The 14,961-nt window shown below is 35.4% G+C and overlaps 1 protein-coding gene across 1 annotated transcript; it reads left to right on the plus strand.

Moving 5' to 3' along the window:
* Positions 1–534: 534 nt before the first annotated feature.
* Positions 535–14,467, plus strand: TMA16 (translation machinery associated 16 homolog). Its single transcript, XM_034411432.3, has 7 exons — positions 535–740; positions 3,043–3,155; positions 5,162–5,199; positions 8,633–8,717; positions 9,599–9,747; positions 12,535–12,577; positions 14,108–14,467. Exons 1-7 carry the CDS (start codon positions 738–740, stop codon positions 14,238–14,240), a joined length of 564 nt encoding a protein of 187 aa, XP_034267323.2. The 5' UTR covers positions 535–737; the 3' UTR covers positions 14,241–14,467.
* The last annotated feature ends 494 nt before the right edge of the window (positions 14,468–14,961 follow it).

Here is a 14,961-nt window from a genome sequence, read left to right on the forward strand (position 1 = left end):
CCGCTGTTAATACATTCACAATCAAATATCTCAATTCTCTATTATATATTTCTGGCACAATCCCTAAAAAAAACAACTCTGGTTTAAAGTCTATATGCTTTCTTGTCATTTTTATCAACCATGTGTGGATTTTAGTCCAGTATCTTTTAGCTTCCATATGTTCCTTTCTATTATCCTTTACTTTCAATAAATCTGTATTCTTAAAGCAAATGGGCGTTGATGCTGGATGTGACATTCAGAAGTGTGTTAAATTTAATTTAATGTTCAAATTATTGTTGAGGACAATGGGATGACTGTCATCATATGTCTTCGTTTAGCCCTACGTGGCATTCCTTTCAACGGCCGCATCAATCGATTCTTTTCCTAAAGAGTAATTTTGCTCATTTGCTAAATAAACATGCTCGGGAGACATCCGCGATTTCTACCCTTTTTCAGCGGAAGGAATCAGCGACACACAGCTTCATCCTCAGATTTATTTTAATCTAGCAGGGTTTATAGAAGGGATTTCTATACGCCCCGTAAACGCCCCTTTCCGAATTAGGAAGAGGAATTAATCCCACGTGTTTACTAAACTTGATGCAATAAAGACGCGGGGGTCCTATTGGAACGGAACGGAACTACTGGGTGTCTGTCGATCCAGCCGGAAGGGTTAAAGTGTGGGACTCGCCTGGGTTCAGAAAAAGCACGTGGAAGCTGGTTGCCCTTTAAAGAGACGCGCCTGCTTTTCGCTCCTGAATATGGTGAGGTGCAGGGGGTGCAGGGGATTCGGTGAAAAACCGACATAAAGCCTTAGATTGTTTAATGTTGGTGGGTGGGGTGTGTTTTTCGAGTTGAGCTGAAAAACGGTCATTTACTGCAGTAGACTCGGCAACAGATACGGTGGGGTTTCGATAGCCTTTAAAGTCAGGGTCTCCAACCTTGGGCAACTTTACGATTTGTGGACTTCAACTCCCAGAATTCCTCAACCAGCGCAGATTATTTTACTAATCTGGCGCATGCGCTGGCTGGGGAATTCTGGGAGTTGAAGTCCACAAGTTGTAAAGTTGCCAAGCTTGGAGACCCTTGCTTTAAGTAACCACAAACTTTCTGCCAAAGCGTATTTGTTTAGTTTTAACCAAACTAAAATGCACTTGAATTGAAAATTATTTGTTTTTAACATATTTCAAACATTATGGTGAACAAGATGCAATCTTACCACTTGACAATTATTTACTTAATTTCAGAGTAAACATATTAAAGATAGCAATGGAAATTCTTAAATTCTACTTCAGGTCAGCTGGTGCAGTTGTTTCCTTTGTGAAGTGCCATTTACATTTATTTATTTATTCATTCATTCATTCGATTTATATATGCCGCCCTTCTCCGGAGACTCAGGGTGGCTTACAATGCATTAAGTAATAGCCTTCATACTTTTGTATATACCTGCTTAGTAGGGCTTTTGGCCCCCCCGAACGGTGTTCTATTTTATACAAAGTCAGCTTATTGCCCTCACAAACTGGGTCCTCATTTTACCTACCTCGAAAGGATGGAAGGCTGAGTCAACCTTGAGCCAGGTGAGATTTGAACTTGCAGTAATTGCAGGCGGCTGGCAGCTAAGTACTACTTTAACAGCAGTAGTTTAGTCCACTGCGCTACCAGGGCTCTTTTTTAATGATAACAGGAAACTACTAGGCAAGTTCATCAACAGTTTGGGGTATTCTTTTATCAATATGCTGATGGCAGTGTACATATGGCAACATCAGTATGTTGGTGAAAATCTGCATATGGTGATATCATGCAAAGTCATGATTAGCTACATGTGTCCTGACATCTGACACAAATATGTAAGTTGTGACATTTTCTGGATGTACTCTCTGCTGATGTCTATAGCACTCAAATGCTGATCTGTATTGGAAAAGGCAGTTTTATAGAAAGGAGTGTACCTCCTGGACTATCTGGGTGTTTGCAGTAGGGCTTGGGAAAAAAAAGTATATATGATTATTTAGCCCAGTGTCTTAACTGCTGAGCCATCGCACCACCATAATATTAACTGCTGGAACCTAGAGTATTTTAACTTACTGCACCTGTGTATGGTTTGCCAATTGCACAGCGGCAGATAGGACAGCACTCCAGAGGGTCAACGTCATTGCCCAGACGTTGCCATTGGTTGCCCTCTCCCCTCTTTGGAAGAGCTTTATAGCTTCCATTGCCTTAAGAAAGTTCAAACATTCTTAAAGATCCATCTCATCCTGGGCACCCTTTTTTGGAACTATTGGTGGTACAGGATAATAAAAAGGACAAATAGGCTGAAAAACAGCTTCTCTCCCAGGGCAATAACTATATTGAATTCTACGGTACAGTGCAATATCGGGTTTTCAATTATATAGAATGTAAAGGATGTATGTTTGTGTCTTTATTTTTATAGTTATAATGTACACTGAAGACGGCATTTAATTTTGTTGTACCATGTGCAATGACAATAAAGTAAACTAAACTAAACAGTAATATTAAATATCACTGATTTTTTACGTGTGGAATTTTATCAGCCTAAATTATATATTCAAAATATTGTAAATATTTGATTATTTTACTTTTCCTTGTGTGCATTTTTATCACTTCTTCAAGTATTCTTTTTGAGTTCTTTGGTTAGAATGCATTCATCTTTCATTCTTTTTGTAGTTGGTTATTAAAGCTAAAATGCTTCCTAAAGCCACATCTAGGTTGCCAATGAGAAAGACATACAAAAGCTGTAAAAAAAACTGGTAGTTTTATGAGCTTACAATGAAAGAATACATCAGTTGATTATCGGTATAGAGTCTGATAATAATTTAGGAACAGTCCTGATTTCTATAATTTTTTTTAGAAGGCCTCTTTTATTTTGAAAAGAAGTACAGAAAAATATAAATAAGATCCCTATAACAATCTTCTATAGTTAAGTGTTATGAATATATGGTAGATGTTGACTGTTGCTTGAAAGTTAAATAATTATTTTTGTTACGTTTCAGGTGAGAGTAGTTGAAGTAGTTCTATTAAATGCTTTTATTATTTGACTCATTATTTCAGCCCAAAACTGCCAAAGCAAAAGGAGGGGAGCAGGAGAAGAAAGCCATCCATCCTTACAGCAGAAAAGCGGCTCAACTTACAAAAGAAGCACACAAACAGGTTAAAAAGGAAAAGTAAGTTTTTACATATTTCCTAATGTTGAGTGGTATCTGGGATAATATTCTTGCTTTAGAAGTATTGATGGCTCGGTAGTTAAACATGCTGAGCTTATCAGCTAGAAAGCTGCCCCAGATTCTGCCCATCAGTTTGAAAGCATTCAAATGCAAGTAGATAAATAGCTACCACTTCGGTGAGAAGGTAAGAGTGTTCCATATGCCTTGACCATGTCATGCTGGCCACTTGACCATGAAAGTATCTTTGGACAACATTGGCTCCCTTGGCTAACAACTGGAGATGAGCACTGCCCCCTGGAGTCGGATACAACTGTCGGGAAACTTTTACCTTTATTTTACTAATCTGGCAATTTATTTAAGGATGACATAAACATATAAGCACAAATGATAGCAATCCATTACTGTCCAGTTCTAAGATCTCTCATCATTTGCAGTGATATTGACCATGATTAATCTTACTACCGTGTTCCTCCAAAAATAAGACCCAGTCAGAGGCATGGGGCAGAAGGCAGGCAATCCCGATGGTGCGTGCAAGCCGCCGGCAAGCCAAGTGGCACAAAGACCAGCCTCCCGTGTCCACCCATCTGCTCTGGCCCATCAACTCTTGCCTTTCCCGCAGCTCATACGGCACGTCTGGATTGCCTGCCTTTCCCCCTACATTTCTGCCTCCATCTGTACAATGCAATACTATATTATAAAACCTTCACTTTGAAACCTACTTTTAGATTATCTTTTTACCGGTGATTTAAACAATTTTGCTGTGGTGTTTTGGAAATAAAAGTTATAGCCACTATTATATGTTAAAATGTATTAGTATTAAATCTCGGGTTTATGATAACATGAGATATTAGTGTCCTATAGGTTATATTTGTCAGAGACTTTGGTGCAATATATTTAGAGGCAGATTTGTAGAACTTAATCTTAAATTAATGCAGAGTGGACTCCAGATTTTCTCCTTTTCTTCCAAAGCATTTGCTATGTCACCATGTGCTTTTTGTTCATTTAAAATAAAAAAACCTCAGTGGTATAATAAGAACACATTTTGTTCCTGGTGCTGTTTCATCTCAGTAAGAGATCTTGTAGACATGCAGGAGTCTTTTTGCTGCCTTTCCTGACAATTTCTAATGAGAAGAGGTTTTTAGCAAGTCACTGTATCTTCACACAGCAGATAGGAATATGTTTTATTTTCATAATAAAAGAATTTGCTCAGTATTCCTAAAATTTTCCCTTCTGTTCATTAATCTACTAACTTTCTGATCTTGTCAGTTGTCTAATTCTGCATAACCCTTAAATTTTGAGGCATAATTAATAAGTCATTTGTTCATTAGGTATTGTTGGGAGTAATATCATAGAAATATGCCAGTGTAATATAATTAGCATTATAATTAGATATAATAAATAAATGTACAAGTATAATGTTTACCTTATTTATTTATGTTCTCTTTATCTAGGACATACGAAAAATAGATCATGCTTAAGTTATATTTATATAGGAATATAGAGTATTTAAAGGGTTCATAAACTGGAATTCAACAATATTGTCAGCAAGTCTCATCTTAATCACTTTATAACATGGTAAAATGTGAGTTAGATGATTGCTTGGGGTGCTTTTCAAATGTTTTAATATCAGATTGTGTAATCTCAGAGCTTTCGTGTGCCATAGGGAATAATTAGTTAAAGCAGATATTAAAATATATATTGTAAAGATCTTTATGTGTAATCCACTTGCTTGCCGTTTAGGGATAAGGATTCACTTGGTAAATAAAGTAGGTATTTTATTTGCTAAACAGATTCCTTCTCTTTCAGAGCAAAATGGTTCATCTGCTTCTGTAATTACATATCAATGAAAGATAGTTTTTGTAAAAATATTTACATATTTTGTTCAATTGGCTATACATATTTTAGAAGTTAGATTGTGCTATTGTAACTACTAAATATGTCATGAGATTGCAACAGAATATAAAGTTATTAAATAAATACATTGTAGTATTTTTTTCTTTTTGCAGATTGAAAAATGAAAAAGCCCTTCGGCTCAGCATTGTGGGTAAGTGTAATTTATATTTTCGGATTTTGTAAAATTAATCTTGGTTGCATATCTTTTAAGTATTTTCTTGGAAGAAGTTCTAGCCAGGGCTAATACGTTTTTTTAAAACTTTATATCAACTATGTACTCAGTTTAACATTAGATATCCTACGCTACTATTACTTGGAATTTTGGAATACTGCTTCTTTTATACAGTTCTGATTTTTTAAATAGTATTTTCTATAACATTTGAAAGTTCTGCATAATTTATTAACTTTCTTTAAAAGAGAATTTTAATCAGTTTTTTAACTTCAACTTACCGTATTTTTCGGTGTATAAGACGTACCTTTTTACCCCCAAAAAGGGGGTGAAAATCTGGGTGCGTTTTATATGCCGAATGTAGCCCCGCCCACCCGCCGGCCCCCACCCTTCGGCCATTTTCGGCCAGTTGCAGGCGGCAGGGATCTGGGTCGGGGCACAGCCTGAGGAACAACCCTCCCTCTTCGGGACAGTGGGGGGGGGATCTGCCCAGCAGCTTTGGGGAACAAGGCGGGTGCCACGATTTGCGGCTGGTCACCCCTCTGGCCGCGCTGACTTCACTCCCCAGCAATGTGAGGAGCCGCCGCCACCGCTGCCTAACCCTCTCTGTGCCCAGGAGCCAAGCCGAGCTGAATGGAAGCCCCTAAAAGGAAACGTTCCTCCTTTCCAGCCATCCCTGCCCGGATTCCAAAATGCAAACCTCAAGAGTCGCGCTTCAGGTGGCGGCCAGTTCCCCTGCAATGTGCAGCGGGGAACTGGGAAGTGCTTTGGATTCGGGAAAGAGATTGTAGCACTGACGCCTAAAAGTGTTTTTCTGCACGTTGCAGAGACGCGCACCCCCGTCCTCTTTCTCAGCAGACTCTTCTCTTTCCTCCTGGCCAGATCCGCCACCTGAAACATGGTACACTTTTTTTGTCTCTGCACAACCCCATGTCTGCCGCCCGAACCCGCGATCCCCTTCCCGATTCCAAACATGGGGAGTGTGCAGAGACAAAAAAAAGTGCACCGTGTTTCAGGAGGAACGTTTCCCTTTAGGGGCTCCCATTCAGCTCGGCTTGGCTCCTGAGTGCAGAGAGGGTTAGGCAGTGGCGGCGGCAGCTCCTCACATTGCTGTGGAGTGTAGTCAGCGCGGCCAGAGGGGTGACCAGCCGCAAATCGTGGCACCCGCCTTGTTCCCCAAAGCTGCTGGGCAGATTCCCGCCCCCACACTGTCCCGAAGAGGGAGGGTTGTTCCTCAGGCTGTGCTCTGTCTCTCCCCCCAGAGCATGCTAGGGGTCTTCTTGGGGGAAAGCGAGTAGTCCCTGCACCTCTCGCTTGCAGGAGGAAGAGGAGGGCGGCGCCACCTTAAATGCTGGTAGGCAGAGGTAAAATATTTTTTTCCTTGTTTTCCTCCCTCAAAATTAAGGTGCGTCTTATACTCCGGTGCGTCTTATACACCGAAAAATACAGTAACTATTAGCTTTTCATCTTTAAATATAAAGCTTATATCTTTGAAATTGTGCATATGAGAAAGAAACTAAAGAAATTTTAACAAACATCAATATAATCACTTTTGCAAAATGCTTTTTAACTGCTTTCTAGTCATTAGGAACCAGTGCAATTACATATTTTACAGCAATATGCAATCCTTAAAGGAAGTTTTAAATATAAATTTAAGACATATACAGCAAAAGGGTGATTAAAACATGAATTTTGGAAAATTACAAATGGATTGAAGGTCCAAATGAACTTGAAATAGGATTTTCAAAATTAATTAAAGAATCCTTTCCCTGGGGAAATGCTGTTGTTTTGAATTCTTAAAAAAGAAACATGAAAGGATGGGACTTTGAAAGCTAAACACTAAAGGGAACCAGAAAGAACTAAAGATTACAATTAAATGAGAACACATTTGATTTACTCATAAAATAATATAAAAAAGTACTTTAACATTGGATGTAGTGAAGGATATTTTAAAACAATGGTCTCATACCTGTCTGGCATTATAGACAGAAAGAGGTTATGGAAGAGAAACAAGTTTTAGTGGACAAGACAGATTGATTTAAAAGTGGATTTAAAAATGACAGGCTAAAAGAATCTTGTGGAAAAAGATGCTGCATTGGATATACAAATGAAACTGGGAGATGTCTTAATAATTTAAAGGAAATAGACGAACAACAAACCAAAAGAGTGACCTGGATAACTTTTCCACATTTGATCTTTAAAAAAAGGCCTTGTTAAAGTTGGACATGTGGACTCTAGTATGAGCTAAACATTTCAGCAGCATTCTGTTTTGCAAATCTGCCCAGCGTTTAGGCAACTGTAGCAACATTTTTTGTGGTCAGTTAATTCTCTACTGACGGTGAAGAAATTGAAGCTGAAGCACTGAAATAAAACAAGCCTTCAAACCAATCATAAAATAATTACAGACAAGAAAGGTGAGGGTTTTATAATGACCATCATAATCCCAGGCCTGAAATTACCACTTGATCTCAATGCATTCAACTAGAAGAGTTCTGATTAATTGGATAGCCAAATTATTTAATCTTTTTAAATTGCTTTTAAATTTTATATGTTATGTTTTACCATGGCTGTTCACTGCCCTGAGTCCTGTTGGAGAAGGGCGGTATACAAATTAAATAAAATAAAAATAAAATAAATAATAAATAAGAATGGGGGAAAAAAATCCTAAAATAATAAGTAATAAGTAAATAAGTAAATATTCTTTACTGGTCCTGGCAAATGCTTTGAAGCTGATTTGGGGCAAAATCCTGATTGAACTCCTGTCAAAACTTTTGTATCTTCTGTATTTACTCTTATTTTGAATTTGTAAACAAATGGCACCTAAATTTTAAATTCAGTATGGGTTCAGATTTGCAGAAAGATGTGTTTAATTTTGTATCATGTAGAAGTTTTGCTTTACTTAGAAATTCATTGAGCGTATGAAAGGAAATTTCCAATGGTAGTAGACTTCATTATTTTATGGGATTAATAATTTAGTGTTGTTTTACCTTTTTATTAACATTAGAAGCAAGCAAATATGAAAACAATAACTTCAAAGATGGAAGAGGAAATTATTAAACTTTTCGTTTTGTTTACATTTTTATAGATTTTACAAATATCTTACTGTTTTGATGTTTATTGTACATGTAGAAATATATAACTGTATAATATTCCATGTGAATTTGTGCCTACATTAAACAAATGTACTTCAAAAATCATAGATTTTTTCATATGCATGTGGTATTTTTTCATAGTTTTAAGTGGTTTTTTTCTTTTTATATTTGTGATCAGAAGCTAAAAACAGTTTTTTTTAATGTATTGGACTCATTAATGAATTGGAATAATTAACATTCCTGTCGTATTTTACAGAAATATTGAATATCACAATGAACTAAACTTTTCTTTTGGTCTTTTTTCTTTTCTTTTTTTTTTGTAGGTGAAAAATTGCTTTGGTTTCAATGTCACCTTGATCCTGACAAAATGGAATACACAAAAAATGAAGCTTCTGAATTAGTAGAGAAGTAGGTTTACAGCAAATGACCTAAGTCTTCTTTGTTTGGAACAAGAATGTTGAGTTGATGTTCATAATTTTACCTGCTTGTTATGTTTTTCAAAATCAAAACAATACCCTGTTCTGTGTGGTGCATTAGAACAATTGTTGGTAAATGCCATCTTTAGTATTTATTCATGCAGTGTAATTTTAACATTTCATATATGTTAATTATCATAAGTAATTAGAAACCTTTAAATTAACTATTCTAATCTAATTGTTTTTCTGGAATAATATATACCTGTTGTATACTATTTGTAGGCAATTATTGAAGACACTTTTAGTCTCAAATATCCTGTTTCTGGATTTTGTAAATAAACCTATTTATTTTAAATATTAGCTGAAATTAAAAAGCAACTTTAGTTTGAAACGGTGGTATTCAGCCGGTTCTATCCAGTTTGGGCGAACCGGTAGCTGCGGCTGCGGGAAGCTCCGCCCACCCACCCAGATGTCATTACGTCTCGTTTTTGGCGCTCTGTGCATGTACGGAAGGCCCTGCGTATGCGCGGAGATGGTACGGGTGAGCGAATCGAGCACGCACGCTCACATTTGCAAACCGGTAGCGAAGGTGAATACCACCCCTGGTTTGAAACATACAGAAAGTAGTTTGAGTGAATATATACATTCTGCTTTTTAAAAATCATTTCTTGGCTAAAGAAAGCTATGCTATTCTTTTGTTATCAGATTGCTGTTTAAAATCTGGATGGGTGATGACATTAAGATAGAGAACCTTGCCTCTTACATTTAGTTTAATATCAGTGTTTTTGTATATATTCTTTATTCTTTAATATTCAAGTATTACTTTAAAAAAACGCCACAATGTTCCTAAAATGCCTGTTTACTGTGTTTTAGTTATTTGCAGCGATTTCGTGATGAGTTGGAGCAGATTGAACTGCACAACAGCATTAAAGGCAGACAGTCCAGACAACACAGTTCCAGGGAAACCGTAATCAAGCAGACCATGGAACGTGAAAGACAGCAGTATGAAGGCTATGGCATAGGTATGCTGTGATAAAAAGTAATCTGTTATTAAAATGTTCCCCAAATATAAGAACTCTGCATAAAAGAACAGTGTAACATGTGTGTTGTATTTCTGAAGTAAATAAAAGTTAATTGTTTTCTCATATATTATTCATACTTTATTGTCTGTATGTTGTTGGACTTTACTTGAGCTTGACATTCAGGTACCAGCTTCTCAAATCACTTATTTTACTGAAGAAATGTGCAGGTTGGTAATCTGTGTAAACCCTTCCAAATTGTGGTAGTTAATTTGATGCAGGTGGAAGACTTTTTAATAATAGATGGTCAGTGTAACATTGTTTCCGATGAATTGATTCAAGTTTAGATAAGTTTACATGAAAAATTCATGTTCATAAAGAGCATCTGAAATATTCTTCAATCTTGACATGGCAACAACTTAAAATTAACAGTAGATATGCTATATGTATTGCATCTCTCTCTCTATAGCTTATTCATTTATATTCATTTTTATGTATGTATAATTTATCTGGGTATTCAAATTACCCAGGTCGACTTCACTTTTTCTTTTTTTTTACTGTGAAATACTTAAGGAGAAATAATCATTTGCATATCTCTTGGTTAACTTGGTTCTAATTTTGAAAAAAATGATTTATACTGCTAGGCGGTGTTATTAGACATGGTAGTGTAAGATGAAAAGTTATATTGACAAATCTTTAAAATGCATAGTATTTCTATTGTCTTTTATTGAGAAGGAATGACCAGTGGTGTGACTTCCCTTTCTTTCCCAGTATTCACAATTCATTAGTTTTTCTTATCAGTTAATTATAGTTTTGTGTGGAAAAATTAGGTGCTTTTCCAAATTTGATGTGAAACATTTAAGTATTAAATTAGACTAATTGATTAAAGTTGCTTAATTGGCTAAAATAATATCTTTGATATGGCAGCATATCATGTAATTTTTTTTTCTTTGTTGCAAATACAATTTTCTCCCGAGAAAGTACTTAATATAGTGGATGTACATAATCTACACACAAATACAGGCATCCAGAGGAGAGTGATAACATTTCTTTCTGTCAATTTGAGCTTCTTATGATTGAAGCCAATCTGATTTAGATGCAAATTCTCAGTGTTTATGATTCATGTAAGTCTGTCTGGACCTATATGCCAATAACTCTCTTTTTTTAAAAAAGAGACATGACAGATCTTGATTTTGAAATATTAGAGATTGATATTAAAATTCGAAAGCTGTAATTTATGGAATTATGGATAAATTTCTGAATGCAACTGAATTACCCTGCTTTGCCAGGAATAAATTTTTAGTCCAACCCCATTTCTTTTAGAAGCAACTTGAAGCTTGATAAGCAGATATGTGCAAACTTGGATTTTTGGGATGTAATTTAGTTTTGTAATCCAACCGCAAGTTCCATCAAATAGAACATGGTGTGATGCCTGGAATTAATACTTCTGAAACCAGAAATTTAATAATGGAGGAGAGCAACACTTAGGAAAAAGTTTATCGTAAACTTTATTTTAACAAGTTAACAAAATGCTTATGCTATTGTTAAAATTTGGAGAGATCTTTTCCTTGTTGACTTGTCACCAGGTTTTCTAACACTATATAAAGATGTGCCTCTTGCACTTTTAAAAATTTAAATATTTTATTTTAACAAGTTTTACATAAAGAATAGAACAAATGCAAACAAAAAAGAAATAAATATATGGAAAAACTACACAAACGAAACCAAACAAGCAAACAAACTTAATAGAAATGAGGAAACTGTTTATATTTGTAAAACTTTGATCAAATGTCAAATAGATTTTTAAATGAGTCGTTAACATTAGAAAATATACCACCGAAAAATATATTGAGTCAATTTTTTGACTAATAAATAAGATTACTTTTTCAAAAAGAGTCAGTCACACTTCTTGTGAACCCAGTTTAATATCAAGAATACAGGTAGTCCTTGACTTATAACCACAATGGGACCAGAATTTCCACTGCTAAGAAAGTTGACTGCTAAGTGAGTCATGTTTGATTTTACGACCTTTTTTGCCCATTGTTGTTAGGCGATTTGCCGCAGTTGTTAAATCGTGCAGTTGTTAATAAAATCAAATCTAGCTTCCTCCATTGACTTTGTTTGTTAGCAAATGGCAATCCTACGACCTTCCCAAGGTGCTGCAATTATTGGAAATGCGTGCCAGTTGCTAATCATCCAAATTTTGATCACTTGACTGTGGGAATGCTATCATAGTTGTAAGTACAAGGACTGGTCATAATTTACCTTTTTAAAGAGCCATTGTAACTTAAACGGTCGCTAAATGAATGGTTATAAACAGAGACTACCTGTAGCACTGTTTTTCCAAATCCTCAAAATAATTAGCATTGATGGCCTGATACAGCCATAACTGATCAGTCAAATGCCAAAGTTTGGGGATATAATTTAACATACTAATATCTTTAACACAAAAAATGTTTCATATGAATCTACACATTGAACTATTATTCCAGAAATAATCCAAAGATTCAGAAGACCAAATCATATGGGTAAATGCTGATCAGATTTTTTTTACATTGCTAACGAAGTAAAACTAATAGCCAACCTTTTGAATGTATTCTTTGGGGTATCCTGTAAATTTGAAATAAGATATTTTGATGAATCAGTTTTAATTTCTAAAGTGAGCAAAATAAATAGATAATTTAGTCTCTTTCAACTACAATCACAAAATCAGACAGTTGGAGATCACTAAACTTTTCATTTCATTTCTTTTAATCTATTAGTTGATCTAGATTCAATTTCTTTCCACAGAAATCCCTGACATTATAAACTGTAAACATCTTCGATATTTCAGGTGAGTTATTGTCTAACTACCCCCAAATGGGACGGGTGGGGATACATTACTCCAGCATAACTTCTGTTAATTTTTAAGAGGACACAGTCTTTTAATCTGAAGTAATCTAGTATGAACAGACTAGATTACTTCCAACAATGACATGCATCATATCAGTTTCAAATAATAAAACATCATATTGTATTATGATTCCTTGTAATACAGAATATTACTTTATAAAATGGGAATTTATCATTTGAGTGTAACAATATATTCAATTGATGTATTATAACTCAGAAGTAAACTGATAGGTGAAAATTGACGGTTTATATATTTGTATCTCTTTGCCTTTTTCTCTATTTTTTTCTTTTATTAGTATTAGACTTTTATAAAAATTAAAATGTTATTATTGATGTTACTTTAATTGCTTGACACAATGCCTGAGGAAATCTATTTAGATGGAAATCCACCTAGGGTTAGGGTTAAGGTTGAAATCAGTGAGACAAACAAACATTATGGATAGATTCAGAGACACTGTTTATGGAAAGTAAGCTTTTTACGTTCCCTTTTTGCTTCATTTTATTTTCCAGGAAAAATTTAATAGGAAACCCTACTTTGAAAATAAATACCTACTTGAAGTTTAGGCTTCCTTGAAATCTGTAAAAAAACAAACAAACAAACAAACCAAGATCATAGTTAAATTTGGAGAGGCTGTTAACCGATAGTGGACTTTTTACATTCCTATTCTGCCTTATTTCAGTTCCTAGTATTCCAATGATAAATTCTACTGGAATGGAAATCAGCCTGTGGTTGGAGTTAGGTTTCCTTGAAATCAGTGTGAAAAACCAACTACACAAGATTTTGAGATGTTTTTATGGCTGGAGTTTTTCTTACATTTCCACTCTGCATCTGATTACATGTGGAGGGAAGAAATTAATTTACAGGACACATCAGTGGTTTTTGCCTAGCCCTTAGTGCATAATCTCAAGAGGTTTCCAAGGTTGGATTATCTGCATATTAGAAGAAGTCAGCTGCAGAAACTGATGAGCTTTGAGAAAGCAGTGCACATTAATTTCTGTCCCAATTAACAAAACCCAGGAAGAAATTAATTGAAAAACAGAGATGGAAGGTTGTATTAGCAAAAAAATTTCTGATAGTGCAGTCAAATTTTCTTTTGAGATACCTTCCTCAGGCTACAATAGGTAGGATCAGTTTATAAAGTAGGTAGAACATTTTACATATAAATTGGACCCAGAATATTTTTGTTTTTCTTTAATTTGGTATGGGAGTTATATTTATTTAAGTATTGTAAGCCTATTTTAGAGTATACATAGTTTTCCTGTATTTCCTGCATCATAGGAATTTCAGTAAAGTCTTTAAAAAAATCTCTTCAATTAAGTGGGTTTTTTCCCAGGGTTATTTTACAAAGACCTTTCCAATCAAAGTATTTTTTATTTTTTTTTGTTTTAAATAGGAACAATGATAATCGCCAACATAAATATTATAGTTTCCATCACCTAATGCTTGCCAATTTTCTTCCATTTCTACCAGAGACTGGGATGGTGATCTGAAGAAGCTACCGAATATTAAAATGAGAAAGTTATCCAGTAAAGATCTCTGTAGCAATAGAATGGAAAAAGCAATTGTTGAAGCTGAAAATGAATTGCCTGCAGCACAGGAGTAGACTAAAGAGAAATTGCTGGGATATCTGAAACAGATTGACAAGCCAGTGTTTTAACTGTCTGTGGCAGCAAGAAGAAACCTTCCTTTCAATCAACCATGAGTACCTGCAGTTCTGATCACTATGACAATTTATACTGCAGTTTGTAATATTGCATTGTCTTTTTAAAAAACGTTGTGCAATGTGTGTAAGGTTCATAAAAATACTTGATATTATATTGATAAACTAAATTCTGATTAGTCTAAATTAATCATTCTAATTAGTCATAAAATGCAACAAAACAACAGATTTAAAGCTCATGGGAAAAAAAAGTCCAATTTTTATCTTGCACCTCAGCTACTATCTTTTCCTAGTTGTTGTTCTTCAAGAGAAAGTACTGATCCGATTGTCATTACAATAGGAGCAAAGTATTTTTAGGGGTAAACTTAAATGCATCTTTCCATACCCCAAGAGTGGCAATGTTTTCTGTAGTATATTCTGGCATTATTCCAGATAGCGCATAACATCACTTGAGAAGTTGGGATTAAGAAATGGTAGAGTGGTGGGTTGACCCTGGTTCGGACTGGTTCGCAAGAACTGGTAGTAAAACCAGCAGGAGGCTCTGCCCACTGACCTGGACGTCATCATAGGTGATCTGTGCATGTGCAAAAACTTCTGCACATGCATAGAAGAGTGCGCGAGCGAAGCAAGCGCGCGGGGGCACGATGGGAACCGGTAGTAAAGG

This window comes from Pantherophis guttatus, chromosome 8 (genome assembly GCF_059756535.1).
Source record: "Pantherophis guttatus breed Tessera chromosome 8, ASM5975653v1, whole genome shotgun sequence".
NCBI lineage: Eukaryota > Metazoa > Chordata > Lepidosauria > Squamata > Colubridae > Pantherophis > Pantherophis guttatus.

What these genes read in the sequence shown, in the direction of transcription:
- TMA16 (XM_034411432.3), top strand. An exon ending in GCTTCTGAATTAGTAGAGAA is followed by an intron (nt 8,718 to 9,598) that starts GTAGGTTTACAG and finishes ACTGTGTTTTAG; the next exon opens with TTATTTGCAGCGATTTCGTG. An exon ending in GTATGAAGGCTATGGCATAG is followed by an intron (nt 9,748 to 12,534) that starts GTATGCTGTGAT and finishes TTCTTTCCACAG; the next exon opens with AAATCCCTGACATTATAAAC.